Source organism: Chanos chanos, chromosome 16, assembly GCF_902362185.1.
Source record: "Chanos chanos chromosome 16, fChaCha1.1, whole genome shotgun sequence".
NCBI lineage: Eukaryota > Metazoa > Chordata > Actinopteri > Gonorynchiformes > Chanidae > Chanos > Chanos chanos.
In genome coordinates this window covers 9,386,614-9,404,686 of record NC_044510.1, presented here as the reverse complement: position 1 = coordinate 9,404,686, position 18,073 = coordinate 9,386,614, and the positions used below count along the sequence as shown (strand labels likewise).

The 18,073-nt window shown below is 41.0% G+C and overlaps 1 protein-coding gene across 1 annotated transcript in view; it reads left to right on the top strand.

Annotated features, from left to right (window-relative positions):
- The first annotated feature begins 464 nt into the window (after positions 1 to 464).
- The window catches only part of LOC115829801 (disintegrin and metalloproteinase domain-containing protein 11-like), a 29,541-nt gene continuing 11,932 nt past the window's right edge, over positions 465 to 18,073 (top strand). The window contains exons 1-16 of the mRNA XM_030793965.1: positions 465 to 474; positions 864 to 986; positions 1,503 to 1,699; positions 7,110 to 7,186; positions 7,549 to 7,615; positions 13,204 to 13,286; positions 13,532 to 13,595; positions 13,713 to 13,773; positions 13,956 to 13,969; positions 14,039 to 14,119; positions 14,217 to 14,285; positions 14,502 to 14,573; positions 14,828 to 14,994; positions 17,051 to 17,135; positions 17,307 to 17,397; positions 18,050 to 18,073. The exon at positions 18,050 to 18,073 is cut by the window's right edge and continues 28 nt beyond it. Of these exons, the coding sequence (XP_030649825.1) occupies positions 465 to 474; positions 864 to 986; positions 1,503 to 1,699; positions 7,110 to 7,186; positions 7,549 to 7,615; positions 13,204 to 13,286; positions 13,532 to 13,595; positions 13,713 to 13,773; positions 13,956 to 13,969; positions 14,039 to 14,119; positions 14,217 to 14,285; positions 14,502 to 14,573; positions 14,828 to 14,994; positions 17,051 to 17,135; positions 17,307 to 17,397; positions 18,050 to 18,073 (1,285 nt within the window). The remainder of the gene's footprint in view (positions 475 to 863; positions 987 to 1,502; positions 1,700 to 7,109; positions 7,187 to 7,548; positions 7,616 to 13,203; positions 13,287 to 13,531; positions 13,596 to 13,712; positions 13,774 to 13,955; positions 13,970 to 14,038; positions 14,120 to 14,216; positions 14,286 to 14,501; positions 14,574 to 14,827; positions 14,995 to 17,050; positions 17,136 to 17,306; positions 17,398 to 18,049) is intronic.

The following is an 18,073-nucleotide window of genomic DNA, read 5'->3' as shown; positions in this document are numbered from 1 at the left end:
CCTCACTAAATAAAGATGTCACGTCAAGGGAACGAGGAATAACTCATTTGGGTCACATTCCCAAAACGCTATTGGTTAATGACAAAAGGGGGAGGGGGGAGTTAATTTTGTTCAAGACTGCAATGAAGGCTGTAGTTTATGTTGCCTATAGATAATCACTCTTCACTTTCCATTGTCCGTCTATTAGTTTTTGGATTTTTGTGTTTACCCAAGTAAACACTCAACATGTTTCTCACATAGATAGCTTAATCACTAATTGACTGCTTTTAGTTGATTTGTTCGATCCAGTGATAAGTAAGTTGACCGCTCTGAACATTAACCGGTAAATCATCCTTTCCTGGACCACGTTTTTAGTGGTTTCACAGGATGTCGCATTCAATGGTTGCCCCCTCCTCGCGCGGCCTGAGCAGAGAGAACTGCATGGCAACGGCGAGAGGAGGCTTAGAGATAGAGCGAGAGACGAGATGAGGGAGGGTACTCCTGTCCCACGTGCCCTCCTTCGCCGCAGAACCGTTCATTTCTCCAACGCCTAGCGTTTCCGCATACCGCAGATTTGCACACATACACACACAAACGCAGATACACATACACACTCACACACGCACACTCTTTTGAGCAACATGCCCACTATACTTACACGACGACTGCCCAGTTGACAGATTTCACACGTTTTATTTATCAGTCAATACTTTATATTGATTGGCTCTGACATTTTTTTTTTCCTTCTTCAAAACTGCAGCGACACCCAAGCACAGATTTGACTGTGATCTGGGGCTGCCAATGCTGACTAGCGAGATGAGAGGCGGGTGACCGCACCAACTCAGTTAAGCTTCTGTTTCATTTTATTATTTCGTCGTCTCTAGTCGCCATAACGTTAATATATCAACCGCCGAGGCTCGATGCAACTCGCGGGGATTATGTGATCAGCATGCTGGCGGTGCGGTGCCTGGTGTTTGCTGCAGTGGGCGCAAGGCTTTCCGTGACAGGTAACCGAGAGGGGACCGGGGAAAGACGGGAGGAGGGATGGAGAGGGAGGGGAACGGAATAGGGGAGCATCCCTCGCTGTTTTCATTTTTTTTCCCGTTCGACCTCTGAAGGTTTTTGCACCTGTAATCGTTTTTCTTTCGCAGAATAGTGTTCCGGTGCTGGCACACAGCAGAGGCTCTTGCCTCAGTGCCAAAACCTCGAGCGTCGCTCCCTCGCGCTCTACAGTCAGCTCGAGAGATGCACCGATTTGCTGCATCAACACATTTTAGCCGCAGAGTCTTTACTCTCGCCCTTACCGCCCCGAGTGAGCACACAACAGCTTGCTCCTTGACAAGCCACAATTGTTGAAAATAGTTACGTAACAGCGACATTCTCATGTCGACAACTGTGATATCAATAGCCATTCGTTTGGTATAGAAGAAAATGTTTATATTATTCGTAGGCACTACCCCTGAATGAGACATTATCAAACCTGTCCCATATTGTTAACCCGTCCTACTCCCCATGTGTTTCAGGCGGTAGCAGTAGTTCGTCGCCAAAGGATGCCAGCGTGTGGGATTGGTTTTTTCCGATGGAGCAGCAGGGAGAGAGTCAAGTTGTGGCCGACGAAGTCACCCACCCTCAGCGGCTACTGCAGCAGAGAGACTCGAGTAAAGAAACGACGCACGGCCACCTAGGCACGCGGGTCAGAAACAGCACGGGAGAGGGAACGGTGAGTGATCAACAGATAACCTGGTGCGCATGGTTTAATAATGATAGTTTGGCTATTAATGTATCCAGAGGATACTTCGAGTATAGTTTGATGTTTTTGTTTGTTTGTTTGTTTGTTTGTTTTTTAATCGAAACACCATAGTGGCTAGTCCAGGTTGTTCCGCTTCTGAGGTCTCTGAAATATGAGCGTTTCAGAGGGTAATAAAGGAGGTTTGTATCTTTTAGATACTGACTACCATTCACAGAAAGATCACTCCATTACACACAGTTGCTGAAATGTATATATATTGGATTTATACTCACTTGGTTGGCTCGTTTTGCCCTTTGCAAATCCACTGAGACTCTCTCTCATATTGACTGAACTGAGAAATGGGCATCTGAGCCTGTAGGCACTAGAAAAAAAAAAAAGCTATGAACCAAACCATTCAAATCTATTAACATTTCTCTTTGGACACCTCTACACACCATGTAACTACTTCTCCACTGACTGAAATACATCCATGCATGATACAGTAGGCTGTTTAGATTCTATATATGTTAATTCATAGGAGTAAGTTTCTCAGTGTTTAAAAAGTTACAGGTTACTTTCTGAGCAGAGACTCAAGATTTCAGACCATCTGATATCAAGTGTTGGCATCAAAGCCAGTCATTTGTTCTATTAGAGCCGACACTACATTCTCAACAAATTCATTTCTGCCTCGTCAAAGTCTACATGTCTGACTAGTTTATATTTCTAATTAACTCACATCTTGAGCCAAAGAATCTGATTAAACATTGAGTAGAATGGGCTGGTTCCTAGTTGGAATAAATGTGAATTATGTACAATCCTCAGTTCAGTCCTGGATCCACAGCGGTTTTGGTTCTTAACGTTTTTTTCAGCACAGCTACTGATGATAATAGCCTGTATTTTTTTTTTTTAAGCTGCATTTCAATGAACTGAGTTCACTGAACAGTTGAGTAAGAGTTTTGGAACAGACAGAACGAGAGGCGTTTGTGATTTGCTATGGTGGATTCTCTGATATATATATATATATATATATATATATATATATTTTCAGTCAGAGTTGTTCACATCCATTTACAAAAAAAGAAAAAAGAAAAAAGAAGTGGGCTTGTTTCACACGCTTTTTAAATTTTCAAATGATATCGCTGAATCGATTACCCCACTGACAAAGTTCTAGTCACTGAAAGCATCTTTTATAATAGTAGCACAGCTTTATATCAGTAACATAAGACACGTTTATTACAATAGTGACAGATAATTATTACCTCATTTACAGTATCGTTAACGTTTCACTGACATGTCATATTAGCATGATCATCTCAATGAAACAGAACACTTGTAAAATGACCAGTAGGTTATAACCGTTTACTGCAGCCTTTTTAACAGTTAAATGACAGTATGGTTATTGCATAAGCAGAGGTCCTATTCAGGATGCTACAGCGACAGAAATATTGTATTTCAGTTTGAACATGAAGTTATCATTCAAAAGAGAAAATAATCATTTCGTTTATTTTGTCATTCTGTCACAAACACTAGATACATTGGTGGTGTATTTTTTTGCTTTATCAGCCCTCTACAGTAACACACACTTGCTTTGTAAAGAATTGAGGTCTTGTGTAATTTTGCTGATGGTATCCCATACAGGACGTATGTGTTAGAAACACAATTCTTGCTCGGATACACGGCTGGTGGAATGTTAATTTAATGCTGAGTTTTCGTTCTGTGTAAAATTAAATAACGGCATAGCAACCTAGACATATTGGAATAAGGAGGTCACTCGAAATTGTCCCCCCCCCACCTATCTCCCTATATGTATGTGAAACACAGAGAGAGAGAGAGGAAGGGAGAGAGAGATTGAGTTTGCATGTGTGAGAGAAAGAAAATTACCCACCCTAATCTATCTTCCTCCTGCCCTCTTTCTCTCTCTCTCTGTCTCTCTCTCTCTCTCTCTTTCTCCATATCACACACTCTCTTCCTCTTCTTCATTATTTAGTTCAGTGTTGAAGTATGTCCTCATTAATAATTAAACGGCTCTGTGTGCAAAGTGCTGCATCGGCCAGGCAGCGGCCACACATTATCCCTCTCTCTCTCTCTGTCTACCACTACATTTCTCTCTCTCCTCCTCCGTTCTTTCTCTTTATCCCTCCGATATTGCTCTCTTTTTCATTAAACTCTATCTTTAGTCCATCCATCAACAGCTCTCTCTTCTCACTTGCTCTTGGTAACTCTCCCTCTCTCTTTCTCTCTCTCTCTCCCTCTCTCTCTCTCTCTCCCTCTCTCTTTCTCTCTCTCTCTCTCTTTCTCTCCCCCTCTCTCTCTCTCTCTCTCTCTCTCTCTTTCTCTCCCTCTCTCCCTCTCTCTCTCTGTCTTTCTCTCTCCTTCTCTCCCTCTCTCTCTCTTTCTCTCTCTCTCTCTCTCTCTCTCTGTATATGTGTATGCAAGAGTGATCCGAACTGAGTCCTGTCAGTTAAATATTTAACACACCGATGTTAGCTGGGGGAAAATCAAGCTAAGCAATGGTAAAGCAATAAGTGAATTTCACTCAACACTGTAGCATCAGAATCAAACAGCAATGAAACAGAAAAATGGTTCTAACTTATCAATACAGACCTTCCTCTGTTCTCTTTAATAAAAAGAAGGGTGTGATAATCACCCTTCTTTTTATTAAAGCTTTGCTTCTGTGTTATTAGGCGCTTTTAGCCTGGTCACTTCCTGAAAAAAAACGAGAATATATTTCTTGGTTTAAAAACGCCTCACAGAATTATCAATGTGCGTTGCAGCAGATTATGTATGGCATCTGCTTATTATTCACTTCGTCAGTACTATCGGTATCCGCTGCTGTTTCTGTTTTCTTCAAAATAATAGGTAAATGCCATCTTAGGAAAAAAAAATCAACTCTGTAATGAATTGGTTGCCTAGTTCTTATCAGTGTGAGTATAGCTCAGGGGGGAAAAAAACGCCTATCTACTGAGAACAGATTTGGTTTGTTTTATTGGTTTGATGGATCTTTGAAATAGCAGCTCTTTGTGATAAACTGATTCTCTGTCCTCGCCTAGACCCGAAGACTTTATATAACAGGTAAAAATAAATAAATAAATAAATAAAATAAAGCTGCAACAGTTTTTGATGAACACAGTTTTAAGCGTTCAAATGGAAAAAAAGCTAATCAATACAGTGGCAGCCCATAAAACCTCTTACCTAGATTACACAGTCTTGTACAGGCCAAGCGGCCCATGGTTTTTTCATTCATAATAGAAAGCTATCTGTATGTACTGTCTGTCCTGTAGCTAAAAGCCGGCAGACACCCATTAGACATCCATTACTTGGGTGACATTAGCGTATGCCCTAGAGTCGGCTATTGACTATAACAACTGGTGGATAAGGACCTTTATAAACTCACAGGGGATTGAGGTAACTAGTACAATTACCTGACTGGTCCATACTGCCATTTAACACAGTACGTGTGAAAACGCGCTGAGTTTAGGTCAAACTGGGGCCAGTCGAAATGGATGGTAGAAGAAATTTAGTGGTCTCAAATGGTAATGTACACGTATATTATGCGTGTGTGTGTGTGTGTGTGTGTGTGTGTGTTAGTGGCTAGTATTATCTAAATAAACCACTTCTACTGTAATGATAATGGTTTAGTTTTAGTTTGTGCTTTGCAAAGTAAGTGACTTTTTGTGATCTCACTCAGAAAATGAGTCAAAACATGATATTGTTTCATAAGTGAGCGTGCAGTTGATTTTTAATTTTGAGAGCAGTTTTTTTTAAATTTTTTTTTTCGTTTTGCGTGAGTGGGTGGCCGCGTTAAGAGTTGTAAGTGAGTGAGTTGTTCTTTTATGCGTTTGCCGTCGAGAGGTTTTTTTTTTTTTCGAAAGCGCTGGTGATTCAGTGCTGGCAGACCGACGTGCTGAAATACTACGCTCTCAGTGGAAGCTTTTGGCGATGTCAAGTTTTGCTCGATAAAGCGCAGAGATAGTTCCCTTGGTGACCGCCGTTAATCTCTCTGAGAATCTCCCTCAGATTGCTTGTCCTGACACCCTTCATTTTCTCTCTTCCTTCATCTGTCCCTCTTTTCTCTGGACATCTGGGTATTTTTGGCAGACTTCCATAATGGAGATCATTGGCTACATTCTCTCTCTCTCCCTCTCTCTCTCTCTCTCTCTCTCTCACTTTCACTCCTCCAGCCCATACTCATCTGTCTCTGTTACACCATTTTCTCTCTATCCCAGATGGCATCGGTGCGGTCACTTGTGCCAAGCGAGTGGATGGACGTCTAATCGATCTGATTATTTTATCTGTGCTCTCTTGATAGCCTCAGAAAATGCCTCGTTGCTGGCGGACTACCCTGTTAGACATAAGTGATGGGCTGTTTTCTTCGATGTCAGTGAATGTACTGGATAAATCTGGATTAGAGGATTTCTTTTTATTTATTTTATTTTTTTCGTGTACCTCCTCTTTAGGCACCAAAGGCTCTTCACACAGAACAGCTTTACCGGAACACGTACTGCAACATTTTTTTTTTTTTGAAAGAGAGAAAAGAAAGATAGTGCCAAAGGATAGTGCCAACTTAGTTGCAAAATGACGTGTGGAAACAGTGGTGTTTGGAAAGAAACTTTTAACAACTTTTTTCTTTTTTTTTTGCTTCAAATGTCACGGAATATTTCAGATCAACAAAAACTTTAAGGCATGTATTTTATGCACATATACAAAGTTGTCCCCAGTTTAATTGTGAGCACCTCTGAGGTTTTCAAGCTTTTAGGCACTCACTTGTACAGTATTGTGATAGCCGCTGTGCTCGATTTTCATCCACCACATAAGATGAAAAAAAAAAATGTTGATTCTGCCATGTCTTACATCTTCAGTCTCAATGAACACATGTTTTTTTTTTTTTTTTTTACCAGACTCAGGTTTGAATGAACATCTCCTTTTGGGATGAAGAATATTTTCTGTGAATATTTCTGTAGGTGATAGATACTGTAAGACTTAGAGAATTGCGCCTAAGGAGCGAATTAGCCAAACTGAAGTAGATGCGGATCATTAGTTTGTACGGATAATGAGAGTTTAATGCTTTGAGTAACGCACCATGATTAAAATCTCTCTCTGTTTTAAATTATGTGCTGTAGGACTTATGACAAATCAGCACTTATGACAAATCAGCCCTTTGTTTGTTTCAGATACAGTTTTTATGCCTCACTCTGGTTTCAGCTTTTGTATGAGCTGGGGGCCAAGACGGGATGATAATGTACCCTCTGTGCGACTGATCCATGTTAAAAGAGCTAATTTGGCCCAGACAATACCGAATTGACTGTTTTTCGGTGGAAATGGATTGCTAATAAATGCAGCAGGGGAGAATTTTTGTCAACTTTCTGCCCCCGCCCCCCCCCCCCCCTTTCCTCTTTTCCAGCCTATTCATCTGGCCCGGAGTAGTTTCCAGATTGAGGTGTTTGGAAGAACATTCATCTTGGACTTAGAATTAAACCAGTGAGTGTTATCATCCTCTTCTCCTCCTTGTTATCTCCATCTTTCTTCTTCTTCTTCTTCTTCTTCTTCTTCTTCTTCTTCTTCTTCTTCTTCTTCCTCTTCCTCTTCTTCTTCTTCTTCCTCTTCTTCTTCTTCTGCTTCTTCCTCTTTGTGCACCTCTTCTTTTCCTGTTTGTTCTTTTTTTCTTATTTCTTTCACAAACGCTCCCACCCACATGATCACACACATATGCAGACAGGCACAAAACACACACACCACACACACACACACACACACACACACGCAGGCACACACACACCCTCTCTTACAATAGAATCAATAGAATTGATAATATTGATTTGTATTTGTGTTTCTCTCCTTAGTCACTTGCTATCCTCTGATTACGTGGAGCGACACTTTGACCAAGATGGGAAACCCTCGGAGTCAGCAGTAAGATCATTTTCTGTGTGTGTATGTTTGTATGTGTGTGTGTGTTGGTGTGTGTGTGAGTGTGTGTGTGTGCGCCCGTATATGGGTGCATGTGTGCGTGTGAGTGTGTGTGTGCGTGTGTGTGTGTGTGTGTGTGTGTGTGCATGCAAGCGTTTCAAGTTCCGTTTTGCTAAAAAAAAAGTGATTCAGCACTAAACCACTGCCAGTTATCTTAAGCCTCTATCACAGTGACAAACTACACAGTACAACACAAAGCATTACTAGTGCAGCAGAAGACACTGTGCGAATCAACCTGCAGTAGATGTGGCCATCACGGCGCTGTATGAATAATCAGTCAGTGCTTGCTTCGTCTGTACTTTGACACTGGTACGACCTGGGAGACTGAGGCGAAAAAAAACAGTTTATATTTGTGGGCGACGAGATCCTGTCTAATGGTATCGACTCTAAATGAATGCCCAAGACTCCACCCTTTCAGTCCATCTACTACCGGGCATATATATATATATATATATATATATATATATATATATATATATATATGTACACACACACACACACATATACATACATACATACATACAGTATATACAGTAAATATATTTCTGTTGTGTGTATATGTGTGTGAAAATGTCAGAAAGGGCTGCAGGTACCCCTGTGGGTAATGGTGATAACGTTGTAGTGCAACGCTTTACTCACATGTTTGTTGTGATGCTGGTGTAAACCAACCTACTGCGCTGCCAGTCGTATAAATTTACAGCACATACAATCATGTACAGTACATAACAATGGATAATGATAATGAACAACTATGTTACTGGTTTATGTATTTACTATACTATACTTTTTATAGTTATTTTAGAGTGTACTCTTTCTACTTTTAAAAAAAAGTTTGAATGCCGTGTTACGCAGGCAGCAGCCTCATACATCTCGTGTTTGCTGCGTCTCTGTACAGGTTTGTAGCCTAGGAGCAATAGGCTATAGCTTATAGTCTACACTGTGGTAAATTGTTGTAAAAATACAGCCAAATTCTAACAGTGATGTATTGTTTTTCCAAAACAAGGTGAAATACTGTATAGTCTGATGCTTTCTTGGAGCCAAAAATAAGACTGACCGCTAACAGCAGGTTACTGTAAAATTTGTTGGTACAATGCAGTATTTTCTTTTTTACTCGATTAAAAATTTGATATTAGAAACTGTTTGTTTTGAAATAAATAAATAAAAAGAGTTTTAAGGATATGTACGTTAAACTGACGTGTTGAATAAATATATATGAATATATAAATACATGGGGATTTAAATATAAAGGGAATGTTAGCAAAGAAGAGATAAAGAGCTTTTTTGAAATTATGCAAAGTTTGAGTAATTATTTTATTGACATTAGATTTGTACGCGGCCTTTTGCATTCAATATAAAGCTTCAGCGAGAGCCGTAAGCTGAAGACATGAGTGAGGAAACGTATCGAAGAGCAAAAGAATCAAAACTCAAAAAAACCCCCCAAAACCCGGTTCAGTTTCTTGAACTGTTTGAAGGAATCGGTTCACAAAAATGAATCGAAGTGTTCACTACTAGAGCAGAGTTTTGGGAGTAAGTTGTGGTGAGGTGGGCAGCGCTGTTGCCTCACAGCAAAAAGGTCCTGAGTTCAGTTCCTCTGGGAGCTCCTGTGTCCTCCCACAGTCCAAAGACATGTAAGCCAGGCAAAGTGGAGATACTAAATTTTCCCTAGGTGTGAATGTGTTTGTCTGTGAGTGCCCTGCAATGGACTGGCAATCTGTCCAGGGTGTTTCCCTGCCTTTCGCCCAATGAGCGCTGGAATAGGCTCTTTCACTGTACTAGTACTTCACTGTAATTTTACAGGACAATTTCCTAGAGTGTAGGTGTGTAGTAGGCTATACCACCTAGGTTTGTGTAAGTACGCTCTATGGTGTTCGCACAATGACAAAATTGCCTAACAACACATTTCTCAGAATATATATATATATATTTATATATATAGTATACACACACACACACACACACATTGTCAGCAGTTCACAACTATCCACACATTGTCAGCAGGACACAACTATTCACCCCCTATCTCCCTGTTATGCTGTATTTCACCAGGGTCCTGACATCAACGCCAAGCCAAAACCTTTCCTCAGATTTACGGAGCTTTATCGATAAATTCTGTAAAACAGTCTTGTAAGGGTTTGGTCCGTACTTGTGAAAGCAACAGCGGTTGTTGTAAATCTGTCAAGCTGACAGACTGTAAATTAGGTCCTAAGATCTTTTTTTCCTCACTGTGGTTTTTCCTCTCCGTTTTTTATTTTCCGAGCGGACGTGCTGCTATACCAGAACAATGAAGTTCCATTCCGTGCCAGGTTCATTGAAAAGACTCTGCATTGTTAGTTCAGGCCACTTCATCAGATTCGCACATACCTCATTACTGTCGCAAATCAATTACCGTGGCTTCATTCGCCGGATCGATAACGTGGTAGCCGTTGTGTTTGATTGGACTTTTCTAGATTACCTTTGAGTACGGTTGAGGATTTATGTAATGTCCTTGAGGAGCTCCTGTGGTGCAGGATCAGTGTAGATGAGGTTCTCCACCTTGTTTTTTTTTTTTTTTTTCACTCTGCTTCCTTTTGTGAAATCCAGTATCCAATAGTCAGTGGAACTGGAGAAGCCCGAATCCCTGAATTTCGAGCTTAACTTTGCTTTAAAGGCTAAACTTGTGTAATTTCGTTACATTTTCACTCCGATGTTAGTGCGTCATCTGGAGTTGAAACAGCAGTTGACTTTCCAAACTGTGTTTGTTTTTGTGGTAAAAAAAAAAGACTTATGACCAAATACCTGTCGACGCCTTGATTTTATAATGATGGGAAAGATGACTTGATGAATATTCTGCGTAGGGGGAAATGATGGGAACTCATTTTTTTTAGCTTTTTAGTCTGACTAAAACAAAAGCAAAACTTGGCTTGGGAAATTACTGGGTCCACTTTTTTTCTGTTGGACTGGAAAGTGATGAATTATCACACATGTAGTTTTTTTTTTTAAATAATTGTAAGAACTTTTAAAATGTAGAAACGAAGCAAATATGACATTTTTCACATAAATAAAGCAAAAGAAATTTTGCTAAAATGCTTCTCCTTTAGTGTTGTGCTTATATAAGATATGTTTTAGCCACCACTGCCACCTAATGTAACCTTTTTGATAACTACATTAAAGGGTAAAAAAAAAAAATTGTGACTAAAGTGAAGATTAAAATAAGGCTCAAAGTATTTTGTTGACTAAATTAAATTTGATTTCAGTCCCTTTTTTTAAAACTTAAATACATTCAAATAAAACTAAATGTACTGAAACAGAAATGCGATTTCACTTAAAGACTAAGACTAAAGCACAGATTTGAGAACCGCTGATATCACTGATAATTCACTGATAAACGGGTGACATCAGCCTTCTCTGGCTGTGGAACGGTTGATTAAGACCGGTTGACTTTAGTCTTCTCTGGCTGTGGAACAGTTGATTAAGACCGGTTGACTTTAGTCTTCTCTGGCTGTGGAACGGTTGATTAAGACCGGTTGACTTTAGCCTTCTCCGGCTGTGGAACGGTTGATTAAGACCGGTTGACTTTAGTCTTATCTGGCTGTGGAACGGTTGATTAAGACCGGTTGACTTTAGTCTTCTCTGGCTGTGGAACGGTTGATTAAGACCGGTTGACTTTAGCCTTCTCTGGCTGTGGAACGGCAGTGGTCTTCTTGAAACACACATTGCTACAGTTGCCAAAGCACTGTGAGAAGTTTGAAATATCTGTGAATCCAGCAGTTAACCGTTCCCCTGTTGGAGTTGTGAGGTGAAACGCTATTCGGGTCAGCTGCTTTGTGAATTTTCACCTGCGTTAAGAAACACACCCTCCTCAACCTCAGAACAAAACCCTCAGGTTCTCCGAAGACTTCTACGGTAAGCTCAAAGATAGGAACCTCAAAGTGTGCATCATTCAGGTTGTTCAGGTTGTTGATGGTGTTTTTCTCTGGTTTTCTCAATTCATTGCTAAATCCAGTTTTTAATCAGGATGTGGCCAATTCTTGGCAGGAGAAAAACAGAGCTATCCACACTATGGAACGTGGGATAACAACTTTGCGTGCTTGTTTGAGTCTGTGAAAATATCTTGGTAGTTAAAATTTAAAAAAAAAAAAATGGTGCTATCAAATAAAACTTGTGACTGAGACACATTTGACCAGTGCTATCAAGGTATTGCTGGATTCACTAAACGGGAGATATACATTGCATCTGTAAAATTCCATTAGCAACAACCTCATATCTTGTTTTCTCTGGTAGGAACAAATCCCCGTGCTGACAGTGGTTTGTTAACAGTTTTTTTCAGTGACAGTAAGAGATTACAGAGGATGCCCCCCCCCAGCCTCCTACCATGACAGAAACAGACCCTGGATGTATATTTTCATGTTTTTCTCTCTCTTTCTCTCTCTCTCTCACTCTTTCTGGGAACACCCAGCCCACTCTCTTTCCCAAGCGCTGTCATCCAATCAGAAGGCCATTCCCATGGCAACGGACTGCCAGAGTAATTCCCGCCCACTGCTGTCTCTATGTTGGCATTTCGTTCTTGGCAGAGAGGAAAGAAAGAATGGGAGAGAGAGAGAGAGAGAGAGAGAGAGAGAGGGAGGGAGGGATCGAAGAGAAAGATGAGGATAAGAAAATAAGTATAGATCAGACAGCTGGAGGGCTGTAACAGACTTCAGATTCCCTTCACACTATCCATCTGTCCAGTCATCCATACATCCATCTGTCTGTCCATCCATACATCCATCTGTCTGTCCATCCATACATCCATCTGTCCATCCATCCATACATCCATCTGTCTGTCCATCCATACAACCATCTAGCCACACATCCGGCTTTCTCCCTGGTTGACTTGCCATGTGTGTGTTCGTGGATGTATGTGTATGCGAGTGTTTATTTAAGTGTGTATTAATGTGTGTGTGATATGTGTGTCTGTCTGTGTGTGTGTGTAATTGTGTGTGTGTGTGTGTGTAAGTATATGTAAGTGTGAGTGTGAGTCTGTGTCTGTGTGAGTGAGTATATGAGTGTCTGTGTTTGTGTGTGTGTGTGTATCTGTGTGTGTGTGTACAGGAGAACACTCAGATCTTTATTTATTCATTCACTGAGATCCCATGCGTGAAGAAGAGCCTCTCTTAAGCTAAGAGAAGAGGCAATGGAAGGAAGGACAATTAGGTCAGAGAAACAGTAAGAGAGAGAGAGAGAGAGAGAGAGGGAGTGGAGGAAGAGAGAGGAATATGTAGAGAATGTCATAATACATCAGTGGAATGCTCATATCCTCAGGACCAATTTAAGACTCATGAAACCCAGTGGCACTTAGTCTTATGGAAATTTCTGGAAGTCTGTCTTCAATAATCTCCGTCTGAAACACTCGGAGTTTGTTAGCTCTTGTTGATATTTATAAACTATTGATTGATGGTGTTTTGCTTCAGATGACCTTCAAAATGCAACCAGTGGTCACAAGTCCAAGTGTCATTATTTTAATGAACGTGTATGTGTGTGTGTGTGTGTGTGTGTGTGTGTGTCCTGCACAGGGAGGAGAGCACTGTTACTACCATGGCACTGTGAGAGGGGTTCCTGGTTCCTGGGTAGCTCTGTCAACATGTCACGGCCTCTGGTGAGAACACACACACACACACACAGGCACGCACACGTACGCGCGCGCACACACACACACACACAATTTGGGTTTTCTAGATGTCTTTGTCCCGAGTGCTATCTAATATATCTAATGCTATCTATCTAGTGCTATCTAACATATCTAATATACAACCTGGCTCTCTGTTTCTCTCCGTTTCTGTCTGTCTGTCTCTCTTGCTCTCTCTCTCTCTCTCTCTCTCTCTCTGTCTCTCTCTCTCTCAGTGGCATGTTTTCAGATTGCCAGTATTCATATGGGATTGAGCCTGTTCTCAATTCAAGTGACCAGGTGAGATTTTTTGATATCCTTTTTATTTGTTTATAAGAGATAGGATTGTGTGTGTGTGTGTGTGTGTGAGAGAGAGAGAGAGAAATGTCATTTATGCTGATATGTCTGATGTGTGAGCAGGTCGGTGCTCATCTGGTCCGTAAGATGCTTGATGTCAAACTGCCAACTTCTTCTTCAGGTAAGAGCATTTCCTGCCATATGTCTGGAAAACTTCTCTCTCTCTCTCTCTCTCCTCTCTCTGTCTCTCTCTTTCTCTCCTTCTCTTCCTCTCTCTCTCTGTCTGTCTGTCTGTCTTTCTGCCTGTCTGTCTGTCTGTCTGTCTGTCTCTCTCTCTCTCTCTGATATCTGTGTTTCTCTCAGACATCCATATAAACGTGTCCTGTGTGACTTGGTCCATAGGTTGTATTGAGAGTGAGGCTGGGGGTGAAGCAGACCTTCCTGAGGATGATGAGCACCAGGATGAAGAGCTCGATTCTCCAAAGAGACCTGAACACACAGAGGGTCTGAGACGCTCAAAGAGACGGGTAAGACACGGAAACTGCCAGCACAAACACACACACACACGCACACACACACACACACACACACAGATTTTTACTCATCCTCTTTATGTCTTTACAGGTTTGGAGGCCCAGAGTACAGACTGAAACTAAGTACATTGAGCTTATGGTTATCAACGACTATGAAATGGTGAGATGTGTGAGTTTGTATGTGTGCTTGTTTGTTTTTCATGTTTTGTATGTGTTTGTGTTTAGAGAGAGAGAGACAGAGAGAGAGAGAGAAAGAAATGAGGCAAAGGAATAATGATAAAATGTTAAAAATGTAGTTTTGCGTGTATTTGTGAATTTCATCAGATGTGTATGCAAACATGGGTCTGTCTAAGCGCCTTTTTTGTTCTCTGTGTAGTTTGTCCAGTTGCGGAAATCTACGACTCAGACGAAGAACTTTGCCAAGGCAGTAGTTAATATGGCTGATGCGGTAAGACTTCTGAAACATCTGACAGATGATTGGTCAATATCTAAAACATCTGACAGACGATTGGTCAATTTCTTAGTTGAAGCTTAATGTTTAGTTTAAAGAGTCAGCATTTTAATTGAAAGCTTAGTGTTTTGTTTAAAGAGAATGTTATTAGTGTGTTAGAGTATTGTGTAGGTCAAAAGGTCACTTTACGTGAGGGGAAAAGGTTTGGGCCATCCCTTTATCACTTTGGATCGTGTCACCATGACCCCCAGATCTACAAGGAGCAGCTCAACACTCGTATTGTCCTGGTCGCCATGGAGACGTGGTCGTCGGAAAATCCAATTTCCGTGGTGCCGGACCCGCTGACGACACTGCAGAACTTTATGAAGTACCGCAAGGAGAACATCAAGGAACCTTGCGACGTTGTCCACCTGTTCTCGTAAGTTTGAGCGTCAGCTCCCACTTCCCGTTTTACTTTTCCCGCCCCCTCCGTTTTCCTGCCTCCCTTCTTCAAATGAATGGAGTTAAGATGAAGAGAGGGATGTGGGGACAGCACAGTAGTGTAAGGTTTTTTGGATCTTTTAGGCGAAGAAAAGAAAAAGCCTCTTTTCTCTCGGGTCAAGCTCTCAGAATGGTAATTCCCTCAAACCTCATGTCGTTGTCTTCAGATATTCTTTGGCTTATGCTCCTATTATCTGGGCCTTTATAACGTGAATAGTTGGTCCAAGCTCACTCCATAAAATCAACGACAATAAGTGAAGCCCGGCTCTTTGTTTTGCCGCGAACAGAACGCAAAACAACAATGGGGTCGCCACAGATTGCTGAAGCTGTAGATGTTCTAACATTAAAAAAAAAAAGTATTTTGTGTTCATTTGGATTTTCTAGACGTCTTTGTGCCGAGCGCTGGTCAAACAGAGACGGCCTCTCTTCGGTTTCCATCAGAGATACGATAAAAGTGCGGAATTTTCTGGAAAGGCGAGAGTGGACTATTCTTGTGAACTTGTGAACAGTCTTCAGCAGTCATGGTGAAGGTCCTTTTTCTTTGAACTGGCCCCAGTGCTGTTGTCCCGTTGATCTCTTGCTCCGACACTCTGCCGCAGGATTCCCTGACCAGTAATTCTGGAGTGGAGACATGGTGCTACACAAGCTCCTCTTGAGAATTCACTGGAAGTTGTTTGAACTTTGTCTGTGAAGATTTTTTTTTTTTTTTTGGCCAACTCTAGCAGCACAAATAGGTCAAACACCCACAACTAGATTACAAAATAAAACGGCAAAAAAAAAAAAGGATGTTTATGTTTATGCTGTTATTTAAAACATAATCTGTATTACATTTATGTGACGGTACAATATTTATGCCTTCCAGTGCCTGTTCTTAAGGTTTGTCCTTTTAGAGATATCTGTACTTCCTGTAGAATTATACATTTTTGGTTTATTTTTGGTTCACATTTTTGCTCTTATTCAGCTGGTGAAGAATTTTGAGCTGCTGACAGAGTATGAAGTGCCATTTTAAAAATGCTATAAAAATGTGATAATCATGACAACAAGAATTATTATTATTATCATCATCATCATTATTATTATTATTATTATTATTATTACTATGCAGAATAAGAAGAAGAAGAATTAGAGAACTCTGATGAACCAGGCTAAGTCTAGAAATCAGACAGGCAAATATGCATGTTTCTAAAACACACTCTCCACAGTATCTGTTACACACTGTCAAGTCCGGATTTCTCACCAGTCCTCTCTGTGACGTGTTAAAGTCATCAGTGCTATGACTGTTTTAAATAAGGCTTTTTTTTTTTTTTAAAGCCCGCCATCACCCCTTCGACACGGGAATCACACATCGCACTTTCTCTTTCTCTTTGTTTTGTTTTTTTTTGTTTTCTTCTTTTTAAATTTCATTTGATGAACCTACCTACGTGCGTGCAGAGGAGACAAACGAACAAGCATGCAGACAGACAGGTGAATTAAGCGGTAGAATGACAGACAGACAGGTGAATTAAGCAGTAGAATGACAGACAGACAGGTGAACAGAAAGACAAGCAGACTGACAGAAGGACAAAATCAATGAAAGGTGATAAGAGAGTGAGGGATAAAGAAGAAAAGTAAATAGATAAATATACACAGGACAAGACAAAGGACTGGTAATATGATAGGGGAATTAACGACAATAATTATAATATGGAAACATGGTAATAATAACAACATTTATGTCAATACTACTACTACTACTACTACTAATGACAACAATAGTAATAGTTTCTTTAAATTATGCATGCCTGTGTGTGTGTGTACGTGTGTGTGCGCGTGTGTGCAGGGAGGCGGGTGGGGATAATTAACAGGCAAATTCAGGCAATTTTTTTTTTTTAGAGATATCTGTCTGAGCTTTGCCCAGAAATGTGATTCTTTTTAACCCGGCATAGGACATGTGTCACAACACACTTGAACCTAAACCTCTTACCTGACCTTTGACCCGTGTGACCTGTGTGCAGGGGAAGCACCTTCCAGAGTAGCCGCAGTGGAACAGCATACACTGGAGGAATTTGTTCCATCACTAGAGGAGGAGGCATAAATGAGGTGTGTGTGTGCATGTGCGTGTGTGTGTGTGTGAGAGTATTTTAGTAGTTTTCTCTGAGTTGCTCAGGTGTCAAGAAAAGATTTGCTTGTTGTGTGAGGTGTTTAGTTTTCATTCTTTAAGAAAGTCTGTGTGTGTCTGTGTGTGTGTGTGTGTGTGTGTGTGTGTTGCAGTATGGAAATGTGGGAGCCATGGCGACCACTTTGTGTCAGAGTTTGGGTCAGAACATCGGTATGAGATGGAACAACATCCGCAATGCTGCAGGTGAGAGAGAGAGAGAGAGAGAGAGAGAGTGAGAGAGAGAGAGAGAGAGAGAGGGAGAGGAAGAGAGAGAGAGAGAGAGAGAGAGAGAGAGAGGGAGAGAGAGAGAGGGAGGGAGAGAGAGAGAGTGAGCAAGAGAGAGAAAGAGTGAGAGAGAGAGAGAGAGAGAGTGAGAGAGAGAAAGAGAGAGAGAGAGAAAGAGAGGAAATGTATTGAAGGGAATGATAAAAAAATGCTAGCAAAGATTAGACCACAGAGGTGAAAAGAGAGAAGAGTGTGGGGGAGAAGTGAAACGGAAATAGAATGAGAGCAATAAATAGACAGAAAGAATGAGAGGGACGGAGAGAAAGGACAAAAGTTCATCAGAGTCTCTGGCTCTCTGTAATTAGAGTGATGCAGTAGGTAATAGGACACTTGAGAGACACACACACACATTCACATCCAGCTGACATTAAGAGAGTGTCTAGGAGTTGTCTCTATCATTGAGTGATTAACACACTTACTATTGCAAGGTTCACAGGGACATGTAAATGTTGTCATGCTCCACTTTCTGCTTACTTGACTTATAAGATTTTCACAGGTGTAGGAATAACAGTGAAAATCTCTCTCTCTCTCTCTTTCTCTGTCTCTCTCTCTCTCTTCCTTTTTCTCTCAGGAGACTGTCGGTGCCCTGATACTT